The sequence below is a fragment of the Heloderma suspectum genome, chromosome 1 (assembly GCF_057233095.1).
Source record: "Heloderma suspectum isolate Gila_16-S chromosome 1, 16-S_ref, whole genome shotgun sequence".
NCBI lineage: Eukaryota > Metazoa > Chordata > Lepidosauria > Squamata > Helodermatidae > Heloderma > Heloderma suspectum.
The window spans coordinates 11252001-11277066 of NC_139458.1; the positions used below are offsets into that span (position 1 = coordinate 11252001).

The window sequence follows — 25066 nt, forward strand, 5'->3', positions numbered from 1 at the left end:
CCGCAACAGGGATTTGGCCTAGGCCTTTCCTACCCATGCCCTAAGATGGGTGGGCAACTTGTGGCCCTCCAGATGTTTGGCCTACAACTCCCATCATCAGCCCTAGCCAGCACAGCCAGTGGTGAAATCCCTAAAATATCTGGAGGGCCACAAGTTGCCCAACCCTTCCCTAAGAGAATGTGGAAACTCACAGAACACTTCCATGTGGGCTTCTTTGCACCCCTTTCAAGAGTAGCCCTTGAGTACCTCCATGCTGCTCTCATGACCAAGAGGACGTCAGAGAGTGGCTTGAACAGAGTGTGATTAAACTCAGACATGAAGCTGCTGCCTGGATTTTTGGCATACCATTGCTTGACCCATGAGTCAAACCCGACTGCCTAGAGCAGTTTATGGGAAAGCAAAACAGAGTTTTCAGAGACACATAAGTAGTGGTGGATGAAAGCACAGCAGGGCACGATGTTCCTTCCCATCACAGCAGTGACACGGGCACATTCCCAGGAAGGAAAACAGGAACAGCAGACGTAGAGGACGGTGCTTGTCCCGAGCTTTATGCCTTAAGAGGAGCTACAAAGTGGAGGAAGAGTCCTGTTGCTAAGACGTTCATGGCGGATAAGGCTTCACAGCACAGGCCTATTTCACCAGGCTGCATGAAGTGAACAATGAAGGCAGTTGAGATACCACACATATTAAAAAAAAAGGATGTTTATAGAAATAAGGATAGTTATTTAAAAAATGCATGCGCATGTATGCAGAGTGAAGGGGGAACTGCTTGCAACGTGACATTAAAACATGAGCACAGAGAAAGGTGAGATATAAACTTAATGCATAAGTCTTGCCCAACCAGGCGCCCTTCAGATGTGTTGGACTTGCAACTCCCATCATTCTCAGCCAGCACGGCCATGGCCATGCTGGCTGGGAATGATGGGAGTTGCAGTTCAACACATCTGGAGGGCACCTGGTTGCGCAAGACTGTAATAAATAAATCGAAAGCAGAGACACCATACATGACTAGGCATCAACAAGCCATTAGATATAATTGGGTCCAAATATATCCGACCCTTATGGGTAGCTGCTGCTAGACTTTCCTGACGCTGCATGTGAGATAATGACCGCCAGTGGTCACTTAATCAACCTAGGTCAGCCTTCAGCCCAATTGCCATTGTGTCAAGCAAGTCACTGAACTCCAGCTCAGCAGCCTCTTGCTTTGTCTGCTCCTGAACACGTTTTGCTCGAGTAAAGCGACCTTGGGGTCAGAAACAAAATGCCCTGGGAGACCGAAATGCTCCCCTCCAGGTTTCTCTGCATTTCCATTTTTAAAAGGCCTAGGCTGCAGCTAATTCAGGCTCATGCATCACGATTCATGGCAGCTTCCAGAGGGTCAGCCGTCCTAGTCTGCTTTTGGTGTTGTTTAGGCCAACAAATGTGTTATGGCACAATCCTTTGTAGACTAGAGTCCAAATTAAGTGGACCCTGGGCCATAAAAGCTTGTGCCATAATACATTTATTAGCCTTTAGGGCACCACAAGGCTTTGTCATTGTTGACAATTAGTGATGTGGATGAATTCTAAACTAGGGGAGTTTATACTTCACCAATACGAAGCAAGTGCAGACATCTCCAAATTCATGCCTATGCTTGCCTTGCACCCAAACCCTACCTGGCAGCAGACAGCAAGGTGTCTCTCATCTTGCCATCTTTCATTGGAGGTACCCAATACCACATGCATCAACAGGGGAAGGGAGGGGGAGGGACGGGAGCAGCCTTGGTACTGTTGCCATTTTCCTGCTGCCAAGTAAGTTTGGGATAAAAGAAGGAGGGTTGAAATTCTGATTTGGCTTCGGGGCAGGGGCGGCGGGGAGCTATTTCCCCTCCTCAGCCAAAAAACTAGAATCATAGAATAGTAGGGTTGGAAGGGGCCTACAAGGCCATCGAGTCCAACCCCCTGCTCAGTGCAGGAATCCAGGTCAGAGCATCCCTGACAGATGGCTGTCCAGCCTCGTCTTGAATGCCTCCAGTGTGGGAGAGCCCACCACCTCCCTAGGTCATTGGTTCCATTGTCGTATTGCTCTAACAGTCAGGAAGTTTCTCCTGATGCTCAGCTGGAATCTGGCTTCCTGTAACTGGAGCCCATTATTCTGTGTCCTTCTCTCTGGGATGATCGAGAAGAGATCCTGGCCTTCCTCTCTCTGACAACCTTTCAAGTACTTGAAGAGTGCTATCATATCTCCCCTCAGTCTTCTCTTCTCTTAGAATTTAGCTCAGTGTGCCAAGTCCAAATTCCAAAATTCAAGCCCAGGGATGTTCACCCATCATTGTTTATGATTAAAGGGTCATTAAAACATACACACATACAGGGTGCTGTGTATTACCATTATCTGTCTTTTGTTTCTTCGCTGTGACTTTCTTCTTTCCTGATCCACTTTCTTGTTTTATCTCATGATGCAACAGTATAGGGTCTTGCTTTTTGGTTGGGGATAGAAATGAATCACTCTTGGCATCCTGGTCATCTATAAAAAAAAACCAAGATGAGACAAATCAGCCTTTACAGCCCCCTTGTGCATATATTTATTTAGATATATTTATGCCAAGCCAGACCCCCAGCATTTTATCACACTCTAGCGGGGCCAGGAAAACAAACTCAGGCTGAGGCTGTGCAGATAAGAACAAGCTCAAATGTCAACGGCTGGAGTCTCTGGACACAAGGAGGAGGTTATAGTTGCCACCCCAATTGTGTCCGAGTGTTCACCTTTACTCACTAATCACGTAACTCAGTGCCATTCCCTCCAGTGGGGAAGCCAAAAGTTACATACTGCAATTGGTGACACTGTCCACCTCCACTCATAATCTGTCTGCCTCAAAAAATGGAGGACCCAATCGACAGCAGGCCCACAAAAAAGGTGCCATGTATGTCTGTGCACAAGTCATACAGATGCACACTAAAAACAACCACACACAGTCCTTGCAATGCACAAGCTCCAGTCACAGCCTCCTCCATCATAATGGCAGACATTGTAGTAATACTTAAAAACAGCACTAAGCACAACTATCTATTGTGTTATCACCCAACAACGTTTTGAGCATGGCGACCAGTAAGGCAATTGTTAATGACTGTACTTTTTTGCATTTCAGTCCCTCTAACAACACAGTTTCCATCTCCCCACACATACACACAGCATGTGTATATAGACCAGCCAACTTGAGGTTAACTTTATACATCTGATGAAGAAGACACTCTCTATGAAAGCGTGAACCAGAATAAATGTGTTTCTCTTCAAGGTGCCATACGACTCCTTTTTGTTTTTATCAATTTATCAGAAGCACCTGAAAAGGCTTTAAATATCAACAAAATAGTTAATACAGAACTGCAACTGAGAATGCACAGTGAGTTAGTCATACCGCAACTATTCTCTCTCTCTCTCATTCTCTCAACATCTGGAGCTGGGGTCAAGTTCTGCATAGCCTGAAAGCTTACTTAGTCCAACAGAATATTTCCTCTGTTTTCGGAGTTGAATTCCACAGATCAAGGCGAAAAAAAAAATCTAAAAAAATCAGGAGGTGCAAAAGCATCATGGATTAAGCCTGCTGATGTGAGAGATAGCAGGTGAAATTTTACATGCCAAGATAAGGCTTTATATGGCAAAGTAGTCACTGAAGTACTAAACAGTATCTTCCTCATGAAAGCCAGAGGGTTCTAAGCAGGAAGAGTTGCATCCTATTTTGAAACTCCTTCCATTAGTAATAGTTGCATTGTGCTGAGCCCACATAGCTGCTAAGACTCTGATCTAGGAGAATGTCCTATTTTAGCCATCCAGGAAAGGTTTGCTACAGAAGAAGACAGAAGGAGACCAAGTGCTACTGTCATTATGACCCTGCACAACTCTTGAGAAACAAGAGTTGTTCCCTCCCCCAAGCAGACATGATGCTCTCTGACCACTAGGCCATACCACCAAGTTTGAGCCAAAACAATCTTGTGCACCTTTCTCAATCTATTGTCATAGCTAGAGAAAAAAGGTTCTTTTATCAATCCTCGCAATGGTTTTGAGAATCCCAATTGCATCTCTAGTACAAAGGTACCTTGCAATCCATTTCATATATTATCTCATTAAGTACACACACACACTTTTTTCTCTGTATCACTGATTTATTTTTTTTAAGCAACTTCTTCCTGAAGTGCTGCCTGGCCCTCCTAGCACAGCCAAAAAGTTTGTGAATCATACTACCTGTGTGAACCTTTCTGCTCTTTTGATCCAAAAGACAGTGGCTGCAAACCAAAGTTAAGCCCTTTTAAAGACCATTTGATTTCCTCAGGAGATGCTTAAATCCCTCTCCACTGAAAATCAATAGAACTTTTAATAGCAGAACAATGCCATACATCTAATCAGAACAGAAGTAATAGTGAGTTCAATGCAGCTTGCTCCCAGGTTAAGTGGGTACAGGATTGCAACCTAAAGCACTTAGCTTGGGCTGGGTCATACCCAATTTCACTGGGTAAACACCAGGGTCTCATTTTTCATTTTAGCTTTGAACACTTACATTTTAATCACAGTCTAAGAGCAGAAGTCACCTACAGACACCTTCAAAATACACACCAACAAATGACAGTTTAGAACTATGTCTACAAAGTGCCACACCTCTTCTCAAATCTCTCAAAATCCAAAAAAGAAAATGGGGGCCTTTTCAGCATTATCACAAGAGGCACAACATATCCAGCCTTTCCATCCCAGGCATCTTCACACTTAAGTGCTGCTACTACCTATTATTTATTTATTTATTCATTTCATTTCTATACCGCCCAATAGCCAAAGCTCTCTGGGCAGTTCACAAAAATTAACACCAAAGAACATAAATAAAACAATACAAAATATATAAAACATTAAAACCACAGTAAACAATACAACCAGAATAAAACCAGAATAAAACCTAGCAGCAGTGCAGGGATTTAAAATACAGATTTAAAACAGCAAAGCTAAAAATCTAAAGAGCTAAAATGCTAAAATGCCTGCGAAAATAAAAAGGTCTTCACCTGGCGCCGGAAAGAATGCAATGTAGGTGCCAGGCGAACCTCACTAAGGAGCTCATTCCACAGCCGGGGTGCCACAGCAGAAAAAACCCTCCTCCTAGTAGCCACCCGCCTCACTTCCTTTGGCAAGGGCTCACGCAGAAGGGAGTACCTAGTACCTAGGTACTTGGGAACTTTGGGATATGTAGAGGGTACTAGTTCCTCAAGCCAACCCAGCAACTATTTCCTTCCAGTTACCTTCTGTGTAAGACAACAGTAAGAACCCACATATCTGTGGTTACTCAAATATTGGGGGGGGGGTGAGAAGGAGGAACAGCAGATGCCCCTGCCTGCTTGCTCCCTGGCTCTCTGCTTGACAAACAAGGAAGTGGTAGCAAGGATGAGAAAAAGGAGCAGGAGCAGCTGGTGACAACGATGGTGAGCAGGCAGACTCACTGAGGGAGGGGGCACATTGTGGGTGTCTTGCCCAAGGGCCCTCAAAAACCTGGAATCAGCACTGACCTTGAGACAGGTTGTAGAGCAGTGATGGGCAATTTGTGCGGTAACACATCTGGAGGGCCACAACTCCCATCAGCCCTAGCCAGCATAGTCAATGGTGAGGGATTATGAGAGTTGCAGGCCAAAACATCTGGATGGCCACAAGTTGCCCACCTCTGCTGTAAAGCCTTCTACACTATATCTTTAGACTAGGGATCAAGTGCAGGCTAAAAACTGCCTTTGTATTTTGACTTTGTGTTGCAGCTATCCTGCATTTCCTTCACTCCAGCCTTTCCCAATCTGGGGCGCTTCCAGACCAGGCTTTTATCACACCATTGCCCTGCCTCACTCATGGAATTGTATGGGGGTTGGGTTCATCTGCTCCCCCACCTCCAGCCTTACCTGTCACAGCAGGAGTGACAAGATCCTGGTAGATGCTGCAAGACCCCACCTTGTAAGTCAACAACTTCAGGCGGCATTATAGCAGGGGTGGGCAGAAGGTAGATCTCCAGATTTTTGGGATTTCAACTCCCAGAAGCCCCTGCCAGCACAACTAATGGTCAGGAATGCTGGGAATTGAAGTCCAAAACATCAAAACGTCTGGAAATCTATGTTCTGCCCACCCCTGCATTGTAGCCACTATTTTTCATAGGCCTGTGGATACCTGTTTTTGAATTGTGAGCAATTCATTTCCATCCTAGCTGGTCATAACAAGAACCTTATCACATTAAGAACTGGTTCCTGAGTTTCCTTGTTTTTCTCTTCACTCCCCATTCTCCTTTCCTTTCATGTTGTGTCATTTCATTTAGACTATAAGGCTATGGGCAGGGGCTGTCTTGTTTGTTATGGATCTGTAAACCGTTCTGGGAGCCTTTCTGATTGAAGAACAAGGTTAAAAGATGTTTTAACTAAAGTTAACGCACAGAGTTGGCTAAACTACCCCACCTCCCCAAGAAACAAATTGTAACATGGACATACCTATTCCATTTTTCTGCTTTTTCTGTCCAGCCTTCTTCTTGGACCCGACTCCATCTGATGGTGGGGTAGGCTGTTTTGTGACAGGCACTGGTTCCACTTTCTTCCCCACAGGCTTGGATCCATCCAACTCTTTTGACCCATGCTCCTCTGGGCTACCTTTGTGCTTCTTCTCCTTCTTCTTGCGCTCTCGGAGGCTGCTGGGGGCTTCTGTCACACCCAGTGGGACAGGAAGGATGTGCTCCTCCTCTGCCCCCAAAGCATCAGACAGCTTGAAGTCTCGAGGGGTGCTCTCTGAGTCAGACTCATGGAGGTTCCCATTCTGGGCCTCTTTCTTCTTGCTCTTCTTCTTCTCCGCTTTCTTTTTATCAGTCTTGGCAGGTGGAAACTTTTGGTCCCTCTTTTGTTTCGCAAGGGCCTCATCGTACAGTGTTTCCTTCATGAAAAGCCAGAAGAAGAGGAAGATAACGGCAATCACAACAGAGGGGACAAGGACGAGGAAATAGGTAGACTCATAGAATTCCATTGTGCTTTTTCTTGACTACTGCCTATAGGAGTAAATCTGGAAAAGAAGAAGAAAAAGAGAGGACAATACACAAGCTGTTTAAGAAAGATTTCTTAAAGGCAGTGTTTTAAAAAACTATATTAGAGGAAGCTGTGGGGTTCCTGAAAAGCTTATCAGGGGTTCTACGGTGAGAGTATAGCCATTCCATCAGACAGCAGCAGAAGGAGAGAAGGGAAGCACAGCTATTCTCTTGGCTCTGCAGAGACACAAGCTGCCTTTGGCTCTCCCTTAACTAGTATGGTAGCCATTCCATCAGGCTACCTGAAGTTCTTTCCATCTCAGCTAGTCATTATAAGAACTGTAACTTTAAGAACTGGTGCCTGAGTTTGCTTTTTTTCCTCCTCCTGCCCCACTTCTTTTTCTTTTGTGTCATGTCTTTTAGCTTATACACCTGAGGTCAGGGCCTTTTTTTCTAATTGATCAGTAAGACACTCTGGGAGTCCTTCCAGCTGAAGAGTGGGTTAAAAATCCTTTAAATAAAACCAATAACATATCAGCAACAATGGACTAACTTCTCTGAATGGCAGCTGGCCAAGAACTACTGATCTGTAGAGGCACAGGAAAGCATTGGGGGTGTTTAGGTCACACTCTCAATTCATGTGGGGCTGCAGTGGGATTCAGCAAGGCTTCCCAAGTGTATGACATGAACCAAACGTGCATCCTACAACATCCTGTGGCAATAGCTCAGTGGTAGCGCACAGGGTGAATGCTTCCAGACAGGGAGTTGTATCCAGCTACGTAGAAACCAAGTTCTGAAATATGCACAAGAGGAGAATCCAACTCAAGTTCCACTTGCACGACCAGTTGCAGATCTCAGGTTCACAAAGTGGTCTGCTAGCGCTTATGCAAGGGAAAAAGGCAGCACAGCTCTGCGAGTCCGGCCATTTCTTCTGCTAATGGTACAATGGATTCATTCATGAAATTTTTTAGGGGATCCAGATGATGTCATCTTCAATTTGTAGTCCTCCTGTGGTCTCCCACTAGGTGTTTTTTTTTCTTACCAGAAAAAAATCTGTTAAGGAAGAGAGAATGGCTGCACAATGCCTTTTTACTGTTAGCACAAGGAGTCAGGAAGCACCCATTTTGCACACATATGGTCCCAGGTTCCATCTCCAGCTTCCCTATATAGCAGAGTGGGAGGAGGGGGGAGGCTCTGCTCAAAACCTTGGGAGAGTCACTGCCAGTTGGTGTAGATAATACTGGGCTAAGCAGACTCATGGCCTGATTGAAATGCATATATTTCCCGGAATTCCCAAGCACCCAGGGTTCCTAGTGCAGACACACAGGCACACTGATGTGGAAAGTTTTCCCCAAAGCTACAAAATTCAACAGTTGCTATCTTTAAAAGGAAGTTACAGGGAGCGTCTCATGGGGCCAAAAGGACCCAAAGATCGCCCAGTCCCACTTCCAGCTCTAAGAGAGAGTCTGCTGAAGGGAAGAATGCACCGGCCTCTGCCACCAGCCAGGGGATCGAGGAAGGCTGCACCCCTGCCTCCCAGGAACAACACCACAGCGAGGGGGACACCAATCTGGCCCCATCCGTCAGTAACGGAGCAGGTACCCCAATGCTTCCTTTCTTCTTCCCTTCCCGTTACTTCTTCCTTTTGAACTGTGTCTATAATACAAGCCATTGAGCAAGGGTGGCCTTATCTTTTAATATGTGCACATCACTTAGAAAAACTACTTAGAGATATTTTTTAAATATGGGCAGTGGTATATAAAGTAATTAAAGAAGAAGCAGCAGCAGAAGTTGTTGTTGTTGTTAGGTGCTTTCTAAGTGGGATAATAAGAATAAGAATACATGCTGGGAGTTGTAAGACTTTTTCTGTCTAAATGTGCATAGGATTGCACCCTTAACATTCATAATACACTTAAAATACAGCAAAATAAATAAATAAATCCAAGCTATTAAAATCAATTTCATACAATAAAACCAATAGCGAGGTAAAACTATTTGAATATAAAAGCAGAGGGGCAAAATCTGAACCCAAACTGAAAGCTAGTTGAATTTTTCTTTAAATTAAAAAAGATCTCGACAGCCTCACATAAAGCTTAAAGAGGGAGCACAAACCGAAGCTTTCTAGGGGTGGGGGGACTTCCAAAACTGTGGTAAATGTTCCAATAAAACTTAAGTCTATCCAGCAACAGCACAATACATAGTCTTGTCTGAAGTGGTAAGAATAAAAGTGAAGAATTCAGTAGTCTACTACCTGTCAATCGAAAGCATACATCCTCTACCAAGCCACTCTCTCAATCATATCTTATTCACTTAACCACAGTACACTGGGAACAGCAATAGGAGGAAAGTCCACATTATCATCCCTGCTGTTTAGTGGCAATGATGCCAGAGACCCCTCTCTCATGATTCAATTTCAAACCTCAGTGATTTAATAAAGAAGCCATCTAACTCTCTCAAGGTACCCAGCAACAGGGGGCACTTGGCACTGGCCAGAAAAAAAACACCATTGATCTTACAGCTGTAAACATTCACCACACAGATCTTTTTGGAACAGAAAGAAATGTATATTTTACATTGGGGTCCTGTTTTCTCCACCCCAGTAGATTAAAAAAAATCCACTGGATTAAGAAATCCACAGTTAAAGAATACCTTTATTAGGACTATCCAAAATGCCACAAAAGAGTGTGCAAGCTTTCAAGTTCTCCAGAACTCTTAATCAGGCTCGAGGGGAGGGGAGGAGAGAGAAAGAAGTATTCATTCATTCATTCATTTTTATATTGCCCAAATAGCTGAAGTACAAAGGCTAGGCCAGATTTTGTGGCCATGAGATCTGCAGTTTAGACTCAGTCTCAAGACAGAAACTGCAGACTGAATGAATGAGTCACTGGTAGATTTGCAAGTATTGGATTACACCTACCATATGGGAAAAAGAAGCAATGAGTGACCCTGAAAACATACAGGCCAGCTGAAACTCAGATCTGTCTCTTGTCTTGCCTTGGTGAAACACACAGGTTCCTGGCTAGGCAGAGAACAGAAATTACATTCTTTGCCTTAAGTCGGAGATTAATTTTAGATGGTGCACTGGGAAAAAAACCTCAATTGAAGCCAAATTGTGTAGTATTACCAAGTGCTTGGTGAGAGGGGACCTCTCAAGTCTTTCATGGGGTGGCAGAAAATCATCTTCCTCTGGCCATAGGTTCTGCCCTGAAGAGCTCAATACAGTATTTTCCAAGACACATAAAAAACAAAGGTAACAGTGCTGGTCCGTGATAATTCTTTTTTCTCATGGCCCACTGCAGCTATCTTTGTTTTCTATACTAAAAAGCATTTTTAAATGACACAGGTCATTGAATATAATCTAACATTTATGATCCATTGTTTGAAATGGGTGCTGCCGTCCTTTTTCCTGCCATGCGCCAAGCTCTGGCCCCACCGGCTGTGAAACACACCCTAGTTCAGAATGAGCTGACTTCCCTCTCCACCAGATTTCCAAGCTCACAGCTCAAGGCTATTTAGTGCCCCGCCCAGGTACCTCCAAGGGCACTGCTCCAAAGTGATTCACAAAAATAGTACTCAGCAAGTGGAAACAGGAGACACGACAGGCCATGGGAGCTTGGGGTTGGTGATCACAGCCAGTAGGATAATACGGGGGCTCATTGGTCAGGAAGAGAAATCCCTATGCTTTCACTGGGGATCTATGACATGTCCTCTCTAATATTTACAAAGTAGGCGTGTCTTTGAACACACGGTAAATATGCCTCTGCAACCAGCCAAGTTGCAGAGGCATATTAAGATCTGCAACCAGCCAAGGATTCTGGAAGCACATTTATCTCATGCTTTCAGAAACGTGGTGGTCTTCAAATGTTACAGAATTTGCATGGTCAACATTTGTCATAAAGGCCCAGTTTGGACACAACAACTGAGGTATTTTTTAAACCCTGGGTTGTCACAAACAAATGGGTGCAAGGAAATATACTGGCTCCTGCCACCCGATCACTCCTGCTGCAAGCAAGAGGAACTAAACAACCCAGAGACAGAGTTGTTTCGTGTGTGAATCAGGAATTTGGGGTTGTTGGGGGTGAGACAACCCAGAGGCACCTGGGACCCCAATTCCCTCAACAACCCAGAGTCCCCAGTGCACATGCAATGCTAAATGACCCAGGGACACGGTGTGCTTGGATTGTTCAGCACCTCCCGCTTGCAGGGGGAGCGATCAGGCAGGGGAACCCAGCATGCTCCCCTGGTCCCACGCATTCACAACCCAGGGTTTACGAAACCCCTGGGTTGTTAGGAAGTGCAAACTGGGTCAAAGTGTAAAGCTGTTTCAGAGTGTTCACCACTGAACTTCCTTTCTATCATGCCCCTCTTCACACTTGCCCACAAGCCAACGCTCTCATTCCACTCTTTTCTTACTCAACAGATTTTCCACAGTAAGACAAAAGGCAGACAAAGCAGTGGGAAAACTCAAGAGGGCTATGAGTGGAAGATGCTGCTGCCTGGACCCCCATTAAGTTCCGTGAATGAGGCAGGGTGATAGCGCGTTAAAAGCCTTGTCTGGAAACACCCCAAAGCTCTTTGTAATCAACTCCATTCATGCCAACCTGCCTGCCCCTGAGATAGCCCGAGGCCCCTGCTCCGTGTTCCCTCCACTTCCTGAAGCATGGTGGGTAGACATGAAGGTCAGCAATTTTTTCTGTGGCAGTACCAACTTGGCACAGCAAGCTGGGGATACTAGAAGTTGTAGTCCAACACATCTGGAGGGCATCAGGTTGGTGAAAGCTGCTATAATGTCTGTCTCCCTTATAGCACTAGAACTCAGGGTCTCCCAATGAAGCTGATGTTCAGGAAAGAACTAAAAGGAGAAGCACTAATTGTAACGAAATGCAAGCCCAAAAGATGTGATTATAGACACTAGCTTACCTTAACTTCTTTTAAAGAATTGGATCAATTCATGGAACATAGCTCAACAGCAACGATCAACCATAATAGCTGAATGGAATCTCAATGTTCAGAGATAGTATACCTGAGAGTATTGAACGTGAGGCACGAACAAGAGGAGGCTATTGCCATCATACCCTTCTTGTGAATTTTGCAGATGCAGCCAGCTGACCACCATTGAAACAAGACACTAGGTATTCAGCCTGAAGTTCCAACAGAGCTCTTCTTGCATCGAAAAGGTGCCTTATCTGAATATAGCCCTCCAACTAACAGGTCCATTTGTCCCAGCCACAGCTTGGCTCCAGTTGGGGAAAGTGTACAAACTGCATAAGTCACTGAAAACTGAGCTACTCTGTCACCCACTCCTGGCCTCTAACAATTTAAAGGTTATGGGACACATCCTAAATACCAACATATATTGCCCTGGATCTCTTAAGCAACTCAGCTATTGAAATTCTTATTTTGCATGATGGTGAAGGTGCGGGGGAGGGCTGGCACATATTTAGTCATTTGGCTAGACACGTATAAGGGAAATGCCCTCCTTAACATTGACTCTAACCTTTGGAATAAATATATCAGGACATTTATCTTTCCATCTTGACTCAGTTTAAGTTGCTCATTCTTGCAAAGCATGGCCTTACTCCACCACTGCTATTTCTCTAAGAATTTCCAAAACAGGAGTTTTTTTTCCTTCCTTCCTTCCTTTTTTTAAGAAAAGGCGTGACAAAGGTGTTACATGGCCATGCTGGCTGGGAATGATGGGAAATGTGGTCCAACACATCTGGAGGACACCAGGTTGGAGAAGGCTGGATTAGAACATGCTGTGAAACAGGAGGTTGAAGGACTTCCATCAAAGTTGAGAGACATACAAGCATTTCTAGTGGAACCTCTTCGGACGGGCCATTAATCAGGGGGTGAACAACAAGGGGCTACTCTGCAATTCACCATGACTTGCTTGTGAATCACTGAAGGGTTTGCAACTCAAGAGCTGGGATTGCCAAATGAGCAGAGGTCACAATTCTGCTCACTGTGAAAAGTGGTCCACCACCCTCTGGTGAAGGTGAACTCAGGAGGACCAGCCTTCCTCCCCAACTAGAAGCCCATCTGGGAGGCAAGGATCATGCCCACTGCTGTGATGAGCATTGGAAGGCACAGCACTGCTATGAGGAAGATTCCACCAGCCGGTGCCAAGCTGGAAAGAACAGATAGTTGCGTACTCTGTATTACTGTTCTCCATGAATCACGGAGGATGCCTACTCCCAAAGGTTTTTGGAATGCCTCCAGAGTCATGGGGGGAAGGGCTGAGGCTGGCAAGTTGGGGGCAGGGTGGCAGAGGGGTTCCAAGTGCCTCTGGCAAAACAAATCCTGGCTCCAAGTTTACAGCAGGTGGCAGTTGGGATGATCATCTCTGCAATTGCACTGGGTTTCTGAGACCCTCCAAGTGGATTTGAAGCCCAGTTCAACTGCAGGGACAATCCTCATCCCACCCCCTTTCCTGGGGGAGGGGAGCTGGAGTTTCTTATTGACCACAGGCAGAGGCACCAGGCAAGGCCAGGGACAGGAGGAAGGGTAGGATCCAAGTGACCACAAGTTTTGGCTTGGCTATCACAGCCAACCAAAATGTGTGGACCCCTGTCCAAGAGCACCTGTTGCAGGGTTGGGGAAAGTGTGGCCCTCCAAATGTTGCTGGATTGCAACTCCCATCAACCTTGGCCAAGAAAGACAATGGTGAGGGATGATGAGCCAGCGTGGTTAGTGGTTAGAGTGCCAGAGTGGGACTCGGGAGAGTGGGTTCTAATCCTCACTTGGCCATGAAGCTCTGGGTACCTTTGGGCCAGTCAGTGACTCTCAGCCTAACCTACCTCACAGGGTTGTTGTGAGGATAAAATGAAGAGGAGGACTATGTAAGCCACCTTGGGTTCTTTGAAAGAGGAAAAATGTCGGGATATAAGTCGAATAAATAAATGGGAGTTGCAGTCCAACATCTGGAGGGCCACACATTCCCCATCCCTGACCCATTGGCTACATTTCAGTCAATTATGCCCATGCTATACCGTAAGGGTTTGTTTTGTTTGGCTTGTTTATCATCTTTATACTTCACTGTTCCATTTTCAAGTGTGGCAACTGTTGTGAGGAGAGGAAGAAGACTCTTCCCCTCACCCCAAACAGTCCCAGAGAGGTGTGGGAAGCCAACTGCACTTGACAGCTCCATTCCCACTAGTCCCCTGCACATGTCTGGACTGCAGGGATTGCTCCTAACTCTGGAAGTGAGAGTCAATCATAAGATCATTCCTCTAAAGAGACAGCCACTGCTGCTGGGCACCAAGGAGCTTCCTTTCCAACAAATCCACTAAAGCCACTGTGGGCTCTCCAGACATTGCTGAACTTCAACTTGCGTCAGCCTTAGCCACCATAGCCAATGGTGACGGATGGTGGGAGCTGCAGGCCAACAGTACCTGGAGAACCACACCATCTCCATCCGTGTTCTACAGGATGAGGAGGCCTGTGTTCTGATTGTGCTTCAGTCATTTCATTCCACACACAGTAACTGTTCTGCTTTCATTTTACACTGGAGTGAGGAAGGAATTCCATGATCACCATATAGCATACTTCAATTAAGTCCCCTACTTTTCCTGAAAATCCAGAGGGAACTCTGGCATTCAGTATCCACGGGCCAAGGAACTTGGGAAGGGAGAGAATGTGCTGGGAAGAGTCTCTTTGGGGGTTCAGACAGATTTTTGCTTGCGGAGGGCTGCTTCATTAGAACTTCAAGTGAAGCACCACACGCGTCGGTGTAAAAAAAAAAAAAAGGCATACAAGTGGGCGAAATTTAATAATAGAACAGACTTTTCCATTCTGAAGGATCATTACGTTATAGTACTTAATGCTCCAATTTCTTCAGACAAGATGAAGACTTTCAAACTTTAATCTCTAACTCCAGAAAGTGGTGCAGTTCCATCAGGCTAACGAGGACTAAATCATATTTTTTTCCTAAAATACATATATAGGAAGCCAAGTAATCCACTATGAACTTTCAAAGGATGCAATTCCTCAGCATGGGATTTCTATGCTTCTTTCTTTATATTCTGAGCAGATCCTTAAACTCCAAGAGTCATCATACCGGTTCTAGAAGATGCATTAATATTCAGTTAATGCGGTTACCGCTTTAGCCAGGCCTTTCTTAAGGATTTGTTCTATACGTTCATGACCCCACTTACTCCTGAGTACTACGATGGCTTCACTGGCCCATCAGCTGCACCACGCTGATGAATCATTTAGAAGAGAATTAGTCAGCAACCAGATAGACTTTCCCCAAGCACTACAGAGAGTTAGTGCAGGCGTGGGAAACCTGGGGCCCTCTGATGTTTCAGATAACTCCCATCAGTCCCAGCGAGTATGGCCAATAGGAAAGTTGTAGTCAAAAACATCTGCAGGGCGGCAGGTTGCCAATCCCTGGGCAAGAGTTATTATTTTCCCATCCAATCAAGATTTAACCTAATGCTGTAGAACCACAGAAAGCCACTTCTTCCTATATATTTCTACAGACATATGCCCAATAGATTTCTCTTCTCTTCTTCACGCCCATATACATACACCCACAATAGTCAAGTTCAGCTAGAACTGCTGCATCTTAAACAAAAATGAAGAGGTTCTTCATTTATATGTCCTAGGCGCCAATACAACAACTTGTAAAGTTATGGGAAGCCATAGAATCTTTTGTATACAGAAGCAACATATAGCATTCCTACAGTATCTAACATATACGGATAACAGCTCCAGAGATAAGATGCTGGGCAACCAGAGGGAATTATAACTACACACAGCAAACTATGATTAAACGGGGACATGAAGGAAAGGAATTTTTCTAACCTTCTTTACTGCAACTCTACAAACAGGGATGCAAACATGCAATAACGTTAGCCCTGGCAGTGAATCTTATAAACCACAAATAATGGGAATATTTTTTTAAAAAACAAAAATGAGAATATTTGAATTTTAAACAAGTAAAGAAGAATTCATGTGTCATTAAGTGCACCCTACTAATCACACAATTATGTTCAGGTAATGTGGGGCTGACTTCAGAAACCCTTCAGATCATAGCTACCTGATATCATGAACCCCAGCCCTTGGGTCTCCCAGTGTACAGAAGAGGATTCTGACGAGAACAAGGCACAACCTACTTCTTTGGGAGTAGGACAGTGAGTGCCTTATCCAGGGCCCTTACGGCCAGAGGACACCGCCCTGCCGTTGTACTCTGGCTCAGAGGATGAGTCCCTAGCAGAACTTCCATCTCCCCAGTCTCACAGAAGTTTCAGTCAACAAAATCAGGCAAAGGCCCTTTAACAATTTAGTCAGCTCCTCCCAGAGGGGTGTAACTGATCACACTATAGGTCTTCTCATCCTACATAAGGCTTCAGTGCACTTTAGCTCCCTGCTGAGACAACACTCTCCTATTGTTCCAACAGGAAAGAGTCCAAGCCAGCAGAACCCACTCAGAGCTATCCTTCCTGCCTTTCTTCCTGCCTTAATCTGCGTTCCTGCCTCTATCTTTCTACCAGTTCCCCCTGCAAGCCTCAAGGGACTACAACACAGGACACCTGATAGTTAATTGGTGAAAGTAGCAGAGAACAGATTACCCCTATTCTTCCCAAGCTGTGCTGGCTTCATCTGTTTGCAGGTGCAATCCAAAAGTGCTCATCTTGACATTTAAAGCCCTGGCTCCAGGGTACCTAAGGAAAAGTCTGCTCTCTCTCCCAATGGCTATATAGTGTCTCCAGAATCAGAGGCAGCATGCCTTTGCTTATCAGTTACTGGGGAGCAACAGTAGGAGAGGGCTACTGTCCTCATGTCCCGCTTGTGGGCTTCCCATAGACATCTGATTGGCCACTGTGAGAAACAGGCAGGAGCAGTTAGGCCTCTGTTCTAATCCAGCAGTGCTTTTCTTATGTAAGGATGGGAAAGACACCTGGGAAGTCTCAAGTACTTGCTAATGTTTAGAGAGGCCCAGGTGCAATGAGCTTGAGAACTCTGGTTTAGACTATAAGAACTTTAAAGAAAGTTAATGAAACCAGAGTATGTGCGTTGTGTCCACGCACATATGTGTATCCGTCCCTCCACTCAATGCATCTTGTATGATGATGCAACAATAGGACCTAGAACCCTAGAGCATACCTTTAACTACAAGTATGTGTTTGTGCAGACAGTGGCTTGCTTTGTGTTCAGTCATCATAAGCTTAAGGACATTTGACCAAAAGAGAGTTGACATGCAGTGGTACTCGTATCATTTAAGATTTGCTATGACAAATCCCCAAAAGCAACCAATATAATTTTACATTGACAAAAAAAGCACTGAGGCATTTCTACTATTATCATTTTCGCCCTTAACATTTAAGAGAGAAGCTTTAATGGAATTCAGTTTTAAGTATTGCCCTTAAAGTTGTTACTGCTATTAAGTAGTTTGGTCTGCTTTTTAAACACAGGCAGAAGACAGAGTCACTCAAATCTTCTTGCTCTTCTCTTGATTAAACTTATCCAATTAAGCCATTTGCTGAACACAATAATCTCAGCACTCTAAATACCCTCTAGGTAAATGTTTTCCATACCAGCCATACCAGAGAGTCATCTGTACCATCTGGTGAGCTACCATCAGATGCCCCCAGGCATATGACCTGGGTGCTTGGCTTCTGACATTGTACAAAATAACTGAAGTCTAAGCTTTGCAGCCCTTCTTTGGAATTGGAATGTAAACTGACCTTTTCCAGTCTTGCGGCCATTGTTGAGTGTTCCAAATTTGTTGGCATATTGAATGCAGCACTTTAACAGCATCATCTTTTAGGATTTTAAATAGCTCAGCTGGAATAATGTCATCTCCACTAGCTTTGTTGTTAGTAATGCTTCCTAAGGCCCACTTGACTTCACTCTCTAGGATGTCCGGCTCAAGTTCAGTGACCGCACTATCATGGCTATCAGGGACATTCAGATCTTTCCTGTATAGTTCTTCTGTGTATTCTTTCCACCTCTTCTTAACCTCATCTGCATCTGTTAGGTCCCTGCCTTCTTTGTCCTTTATCATGCCCGTCTTTGCACAAAACGTTCCCTTGAGATCTCCGATTTTCTTGAAGAGATCTCTAGTCTTTCCCATACTGTTGTTTTCCTCGATTTCTTTGCATTGTTCATTTAAGAAGGCCTTCTTGTCTCTCCTTGCTATTCTCTGGAACTCTGCATTCAGTTGGATATATCTTCCCCTTTCTCCCTTGCAAAGAAGGGCAACGCCAAAGAGTGTTCAAACTACCGTACAATTGCGCTCATTTCACATGCCAGCAAGGTTATGCTCAAAATCCTACAAGCTAGGCTTCAGCAGTATGCGAACCGAGAATTACCGGAAGTACAAGCTGGGTTTCGAAGAGGCAGAGGAACTAGAGATCAAATTGCCAACATTCGCTGCATCATGGAGAAAGCAAGAGAATTCCAGAAAAACGTCTATTTCTGCTTCATTGACTACGCTAAAGCCTTTGATTGTGTGGATCACAACAAACTGTGGCAAATTCTGAAAGTGATGGGAGTACCAGACCACCTTACCTGTCTCCTGAGAAACCTGTACGAGGGTCAAGAAGCAACAGTAAGAACCAGACATGGAACAACCGAGTGGTTCAAAATTCGGAAAGGAGTATGACAAGGCTGCATATTGTCACCCTGCTTATTTAACTTATATGCAGAGTACATCATGAGAAATGCCGGGTTGGATGAATCAGAGGTCGGAATTAAGATCGCTGGGAGAACTATAAACAACCTCCAATATGTAGACGATACCACCCTAATGGCAGAAAGCGAAGAGGATCTAAAGAGCCTCTTGTTGAGGGTGAAAGAGGAGAGTGCAAAAGCTGGTTTGAAACTCAACATTAAAAAAATGAAGATCATGGCATCCGGCCCCATCACTTCCTGGCATATAGAAGGGGAAGAAAGGGAAGCAGTGACAGATTTTACTTTCTTGGGCTCCAAGATCACTGCAGATGGTGACTGTAGCCATGAAATTAAAAGACGCTTGCTCCTTGGGAGGAAAGCTATGGCAAACCTAGACAGCATAGTAAGAAGCAGAGACATCACCTTGCCGACAAAGCTAATCAAAGCTTTGGTTTTCCCAGTAGTAATGTATGGCTGTGAGAGCTGGACTATAAGGAAGGCTGAGCGCCGAAGAATTGATGCTTTCGAACTGTGGTGCTGGAGAAGACTCTTACGAGTCCCCTGGACTGCAAGGAGGTCAAATCAGTCCATCCTAAAGGAAATCAACCCCGAGTGCTCATTGGAAGGACAGATACTGAAGCTGAAGCTCCAATATTTTGGCCACCTAATGCGAAGAGAAAACTCTCTGGAAAAGACCCTGATGCTGGGAAAGACTGAAGGCAAAAGGAGAAGGGGACGGCAGAGGATGAGATGGCTGGATAGCATCACCGATGCAATGAATATGAACTTGAGCACGCTCCAGGAGAGAGCGCAGGACAGGAAGGCCTGGCGTGCTATGGTCCATGGGGTCACGAAGAGTCGGACACGACAGAACGACTGAACAACATCAAAGCTTTGCAGCATAACCTACAAATCTTGATAACTTAAGGAGGGGCAAGAGCACAAAGAGCAGTTTTCCAGTGAAACTGAACAGCAGAAGTAGAAATCAGCATGGAATACCTGTGCTGGGTTTGGGCTCATCTCTCTATGTTAGCCTTTCCTATTGACCATGCCAGCTGGGAACTAGGGGAGTTGCAATCCAACCCATCTGGAGGGCTCCAGGCTGGGGAAGGCTGGTCTATGTCCACATTCCACTCTTGACTCTCTTACTTCCAGGTCTGAGTTAAGGGCTGCTTTCAGATGGATGGTTCATAGTGCCAATAACCACTGCAGCAAGCCAAATTACAACTGACTATCCACACCATTGGGACTTATTCTGTGTGTTCACCCCACCATGGTCTGCCTACACCAGTGGGAGTGACACAGCTACTGTGGTTGAGGAAAAAGAAGGCCCAATTCAGCTGAGCAGCCATTTGAAAAAGAAAAACTCCAAGCAATCTTTGTGAACAACACAGTTATTTATTTAGCATTGCTACCCATGAAATGCCAAAAGTGTTTAATTTTGGTTTGGAAGCATTTCATAAAAAAACATGTTGCTGAAATAGTGGTTATTGGAAAAGTTGTTTAAATCATTTTTAAAATTAGCACTGCAGCATTATAACACTCTTTCATTGAAGCAGGATTTTGCGAAGGCTGATTAAACAAAAATAAATGGGGCACCCATCACAAAGGTTAAAGTGAATGTGTGTTGAGTTGTGTGCTAAGTCACTGCGCACATCAAAACCACACCTCTTTAAAAAGACAGAAGGGTAGCAGCATCTACACCTGTGGAGATTGTGCTACTGTCCTGTCCTTCTAAAAAATTGACTTTCTACAACAACAAATAAACAGCACAGGGAAAACACAGGCCGAGAACAAATTGATGGTGACATTGGCCTGGTATGCACATAACACTAGGCCACGGCGTGGTTTGTTGAAATCTGGCTGGAATCCATCCCCACATACAAACTATGATTTCTTAAGCAGCTACAAAACACAAATTGAAGCCATGGTTTGTTGGCTTACAAATCCTAGCTTGTTTAAACCATAGCTTGTTGTGATGACTGAACCCAGAACCCTGGCTTGTCCCTGGCTTGTCCATGCTGCAGTCTTCTCTTAAACAGAGGTGCCCAGCAAGAGCAGTTTGAAAATGAAATCACTTTGAAGGCTGGCAAAATGGGCAGGAGAGGAACAAAATTCATCTGCAAGACAATTCATGGCTAACGCAACACACCAGGGTGAACATAAACAATAGCTTAGTGTTATGTGAGAATACAGCCATGTGGATCTTGTATAAAAGGTGAGTGAATGAGGCATGGCAATTCCACACCATTGAGATTGGTTCGATAGCTGCTTGTGGTGCAGAAGTTATTTATAGCTCTCTCGAGAAGAAGAGGAAGCAGCTATAATATTCCTTTATACTACTTCAGGGCAGGACGGTCCTCTCCCAAACAGAAAAATTGGAGGTTTCCTAAAAAGTGGAACATGTTGTTGTTGTTCAGTCGTTCAGTCGTGTCCGACTCTTCCTGACCCCGTGGACCATAGCACGCCAGGCCTTCCTGACCTCCGCTCTCTCCCAGAGTGTGCTCAAGTCCATATTCATTGCATCGGTGATGCTATTGAGCCATCTCATCCTCTGCCGTCCCCTTCTCCTTTTGCCTTCAATCCTTCCCAGCATCAGGGTCTTTTCCAGAGAGTTTTCTCTTCGCATTAGGTGGCCAAAATAATTGAGCTTCAGCTTCAGTATCTGTCCTTCCAATGAGCAGTCAGGGTTGACTTCCTTTAGGATGGACTTGTTTGACCTCCTTGCAGTCCAGGGGACTCGTAAGAGTCTTCTCCAGCACCACAGTTCGAAAGCATCAATTCTTCGGCGCTCAGCCTTCCTTATAGTCCAGCTCTCACAGCCATACGTTGCTACTGGGAAAACCATAGCTTTGATTATACAAACCTTTGTTGGCAAGGTGATGTCTCTGCTTCTTACTATGCTGTCTAGGTTTGCCATGGCTTTCCTCCCAAGGAGCAAGCATCTTTTAATTTCATGGCTACAGTCACCATCTGTGGTGATCTTGGAGCCCAAGAAAATAAAATCTGTCACTGCCTCCATTTCTTCCCCTTCTATATGCCAGGAAGTGATGGGGCCACATGCCATGATCTTCATTTTTTTAATGTTGAGTTTCAAACCAGCTTTTGCACTCTCCTCTTTCACCCTCAACAAGCGGCTCTTTAGATCCTCTTCGCTTTCTGCCATTAGGGTGGTATCGTCTGCGTATCTGAGGTTGTTGATAATTCTCCTGGCAATCTTAATTCCGACCTGCGATTCATCCAACCCGGCGTTTCTCATGATGTACTCTGCATATAACTTAAATAAGCAGGGTGACAATATACAGCCTTGTCGTACTCCTTTCCCAATTTGGAATCAAACGGTTGTTCCATGTCTGGTTCTTACTGTTGTTTCTTGAACCTCATACAGGTTTCTCAGGAGACAGGTAAGGTGGTCTGGTACTCCCATCTCTTTCAGAATTTGCCACAGTTTGTTGTGATCCACACAATCAAAGGCTTTAGCATAGTCAATGAAGCAGAAATAGACGTTCTTCTGGAATTCTCTTGCTTTCTCCATGATGCAGCGAATGTTGGCGATTTGATCTCTAGTTCCTCTGCCTCTTTGAAACCCAGCTTGTACTTCCGGTAGTTCTCGGTTCACATACTGCTGAAGCCTAGCTTGTAGGATTTTGAGTATCACCTTGCTGGCATGTGAAATGAGCACAATTGTATGGTAGTTTGAACACTCTTTGGCATTGCCCTTCTTTGGAATTGGAATGTAAACTGACCTTTTCCACTCTTGTGGCCATTGTTGAGTGTTCCACATTTGTTGGCATATTGAGTGCAGCACTTGAACAGCATCAACTTTTAGGATTTTAAATAGCTCGGCTGGAATACTGTCATCTCCGCTAGCTTTGTTGTTACTAATGCTTCCTAAGGCCCACTTGACTTCACTCTTGAGGATGTCCGGCTCAAGTTCAGTGACCGCACTATCATGGCTATCAGGGACATTCAGATCTTTCCGGTATAGTTCTTCTGTGTATTCTTGCCACCTCTTCTTAATCTCATCTGCTTCTGTTAGGTCCCTGCCTTCTTTGTCCTTTATCATGCTTGTCTTTGCACAAAACGTTCCCTTGAGATCTCCAATTTTCTTGAAGAGATCTCTAGTCTTTCCCATTCTGTTGTTTTCCTCGATTTCTTTGCATTGTTCATTTAAGAAGGCCTTCTTGTCTCTCCTTGCTATTCTCTGGAACTCTGCATTCAGTTGGGTATATCTTCCCCTTTCTGCCTTGCTTTTCGCTCCCCTTGTTTCCTCAGCTACTTGTAAAGCCTCATCAGATAGCCACTTGGCTTTCTTGCATTTCTTTTTCTTTGGGATGTATTGAGTTGCTGCCTCCTGAACAATGTTACGGGCCTCCGTCCATAGTTCCTCAGGCACCCTGTCTATCAGGTCTAATCCCTTAAATCTATTCCTCACCTCCACTGTATATTCATAAGGGATATGATTTAGGTCATACCTGAATGGTTGAGTGGTTTTCCCTACGTTCTTCAATTGAAGCCGAAATTTTGCAAGAAGCAGCTCATGATCTGATCCACAGTCAGCTCCAGGTCTTGTTTTTACTGACTATATAGAGCTTCTCCATCTTTGGCTGCAAAGGAAATCAATCTGATTTCGATATTGACCATCTGGTGATGTCCATGTGTAGAGTCGTCTCTTGTGCTGCTGGAAAAGAGTGTTTGCTATGATCAGCGTGTTCTCTTGACAAAACTCTATTAGCCTTTGTCCTGCTTCATTTTGTACACCAAGGCCATGCTTGCCTGTTATCCCGGTGATTTCTTGACTTCCTACTTTGGCATTCCAATCCCCTATGATGAAGAGGACATCTTTTTTTGGTGTTAGTTCTAGAAAGTATTGTAGGTCTTCATAGAGCTGATCAACCTCAGTTTCTTCGGCCTCAGTGGTTGGGGCATAGACTTGAATTACTGTGATGTTGAATGGTTTGCCTTGGATTCGTACTGAGATCATTCTATCATTTTTGAGATTGTACACCAGTACTGCTTTCCCCACCCTTTTGTTGACTATGAGTATTACTCCATTTCTTCTAAGGGATTCTTGCCCACAGTAGTACATATAATGGTCACCGGAATTAAATTCACCCATGCCTGTCCATTTTAGTTCGCTGATTCCCAAGATGTCGATGTTCAATCTTGCCATCTCATGGTTGACCACCTCCAGCTTACCTTGATTCATTGATCTTACATTCCAGGTTCCTAAACAATATTGTTCTTTACAGCATTGGACTTTCTTTTCACCACCAGACACATCCACTCTGAGTGTCCTTGTGGCTTTGGCCCAGCCGCTTCACTCTTTCTGGCGCTACTTGGAAATTCCCTCTGCTCTGCCCCAGTAGTATATTGGACACCTTCCAACTGGATCTTCCGGCGTCATCTCTTTTAGCCTTGTGATACGTTCCATGGGGTTTTCTTGGCAAGAATACTGGAGTGGGTTGCCATTTCCTTCTCCAGTGGACCACATTTTGTCAGAACTCTCCACCATGACCTGTCCATCTTGGGTGGCCCTGCACAGCATAGCTTATGGCTTCACTGAGTTACGCAAGCCCCTTCGCCACAACAAGGCAGTGATCCATGAAGGGGGGGGGGAGTGGAAGCTGCTTTACGCCAAGTTAGGCCGTTGGTCCATTTAGCAGTGAGATTCTTGCTCAATAGTAGCCCTATTCAGGCATTCTGAAAGTGGTTAAACTAAACACATGAGAGGGGGAGGAAGGAAGAGGGAGAGAGAGAGAGAGAGAGTGCTGTAGTTCCAACCCCTCCTTGCACAGTTCACTTGCCTTCTGCTCATGGAGATCGGCTTTGTGAAGAGGAGAGCTCTCGATGAAGGCTCTCCATACGTCTGAGAACCCAGGTTTCCAGCATCTCAATCATGTGGAGAGACTCCACAAACACAGGAGGCTCTCCTCTTCAGAAAGTCACCCTCCACAAGTACAGGGCAATAGAAATGCACGAGGAGGGGGGCAGGGCTAGTGCACATTCACTTTACACCACTTTCAGAACGTCTGAACAGGGCGATTGTCTACAGCGATTGACAGTGGCTCTCCAGGGTTTCTGAGAGGGGTCTTTCCTAGCCCTACCTGGAGAAGTTAGGGACATTCTACATGCAAAGCATGTGCTCTACCACTCAGCTATTTTTCCTATATGCCATCCAACAGTACTTCCCCAACCCCTCACTAGGGATGGTTGAGACATTTGTTCAATTTGCATTTTAATAAATTACGATATTTGCACTTCCTAAACCAGAATGCAGTTGTCCTTTGTTATTTCTGTGTCTCACAATCTGTTAACACTGTTCTCTAAATTAAAAATGCATACAAAAATGCATGTATTGTTGGGAAATGTACCAACAAAGCATTATATACAGGAAAACGGCTTGCAAAAGCTGTGTATATTGGGCAAAATGGCATACAAAAATGCATATAT

At 44.8% G+C, this 25066-nt stretch overlaps 1 protein-coding gene across 10 annotated transcripts in view; it reads right to left on the reverse strand.

The window, feature by feature from the left end:
* The window catches only part of KTN1 (kinectin 1), a 200980-nt gene that overhangs the window by 89888 nt on the left and 86026 nt on the right, over positions 1-25066 (reverse strand). For all 10 annotated transcript variants that reach the window (XM_084835619.1, XM_084835628.1, XM_084835608.1 and 7 more), the window contains 2 exons: positions 6474-7032; positions 2368-2505 (listed from right to left, as the gene is read on the reverse strand). In XM_084835619.1, the coding sequence (XP_084691745.1) occupies positions 2368-2505; positions 6474-6996 (661 nt within the window). In that variant the 5' untranslated portion in view covers positions 6997-7032. The remainder of the gene's footprint in view (positions 1-2367; positions 2506-6473; positions 7033-25066) is intronic.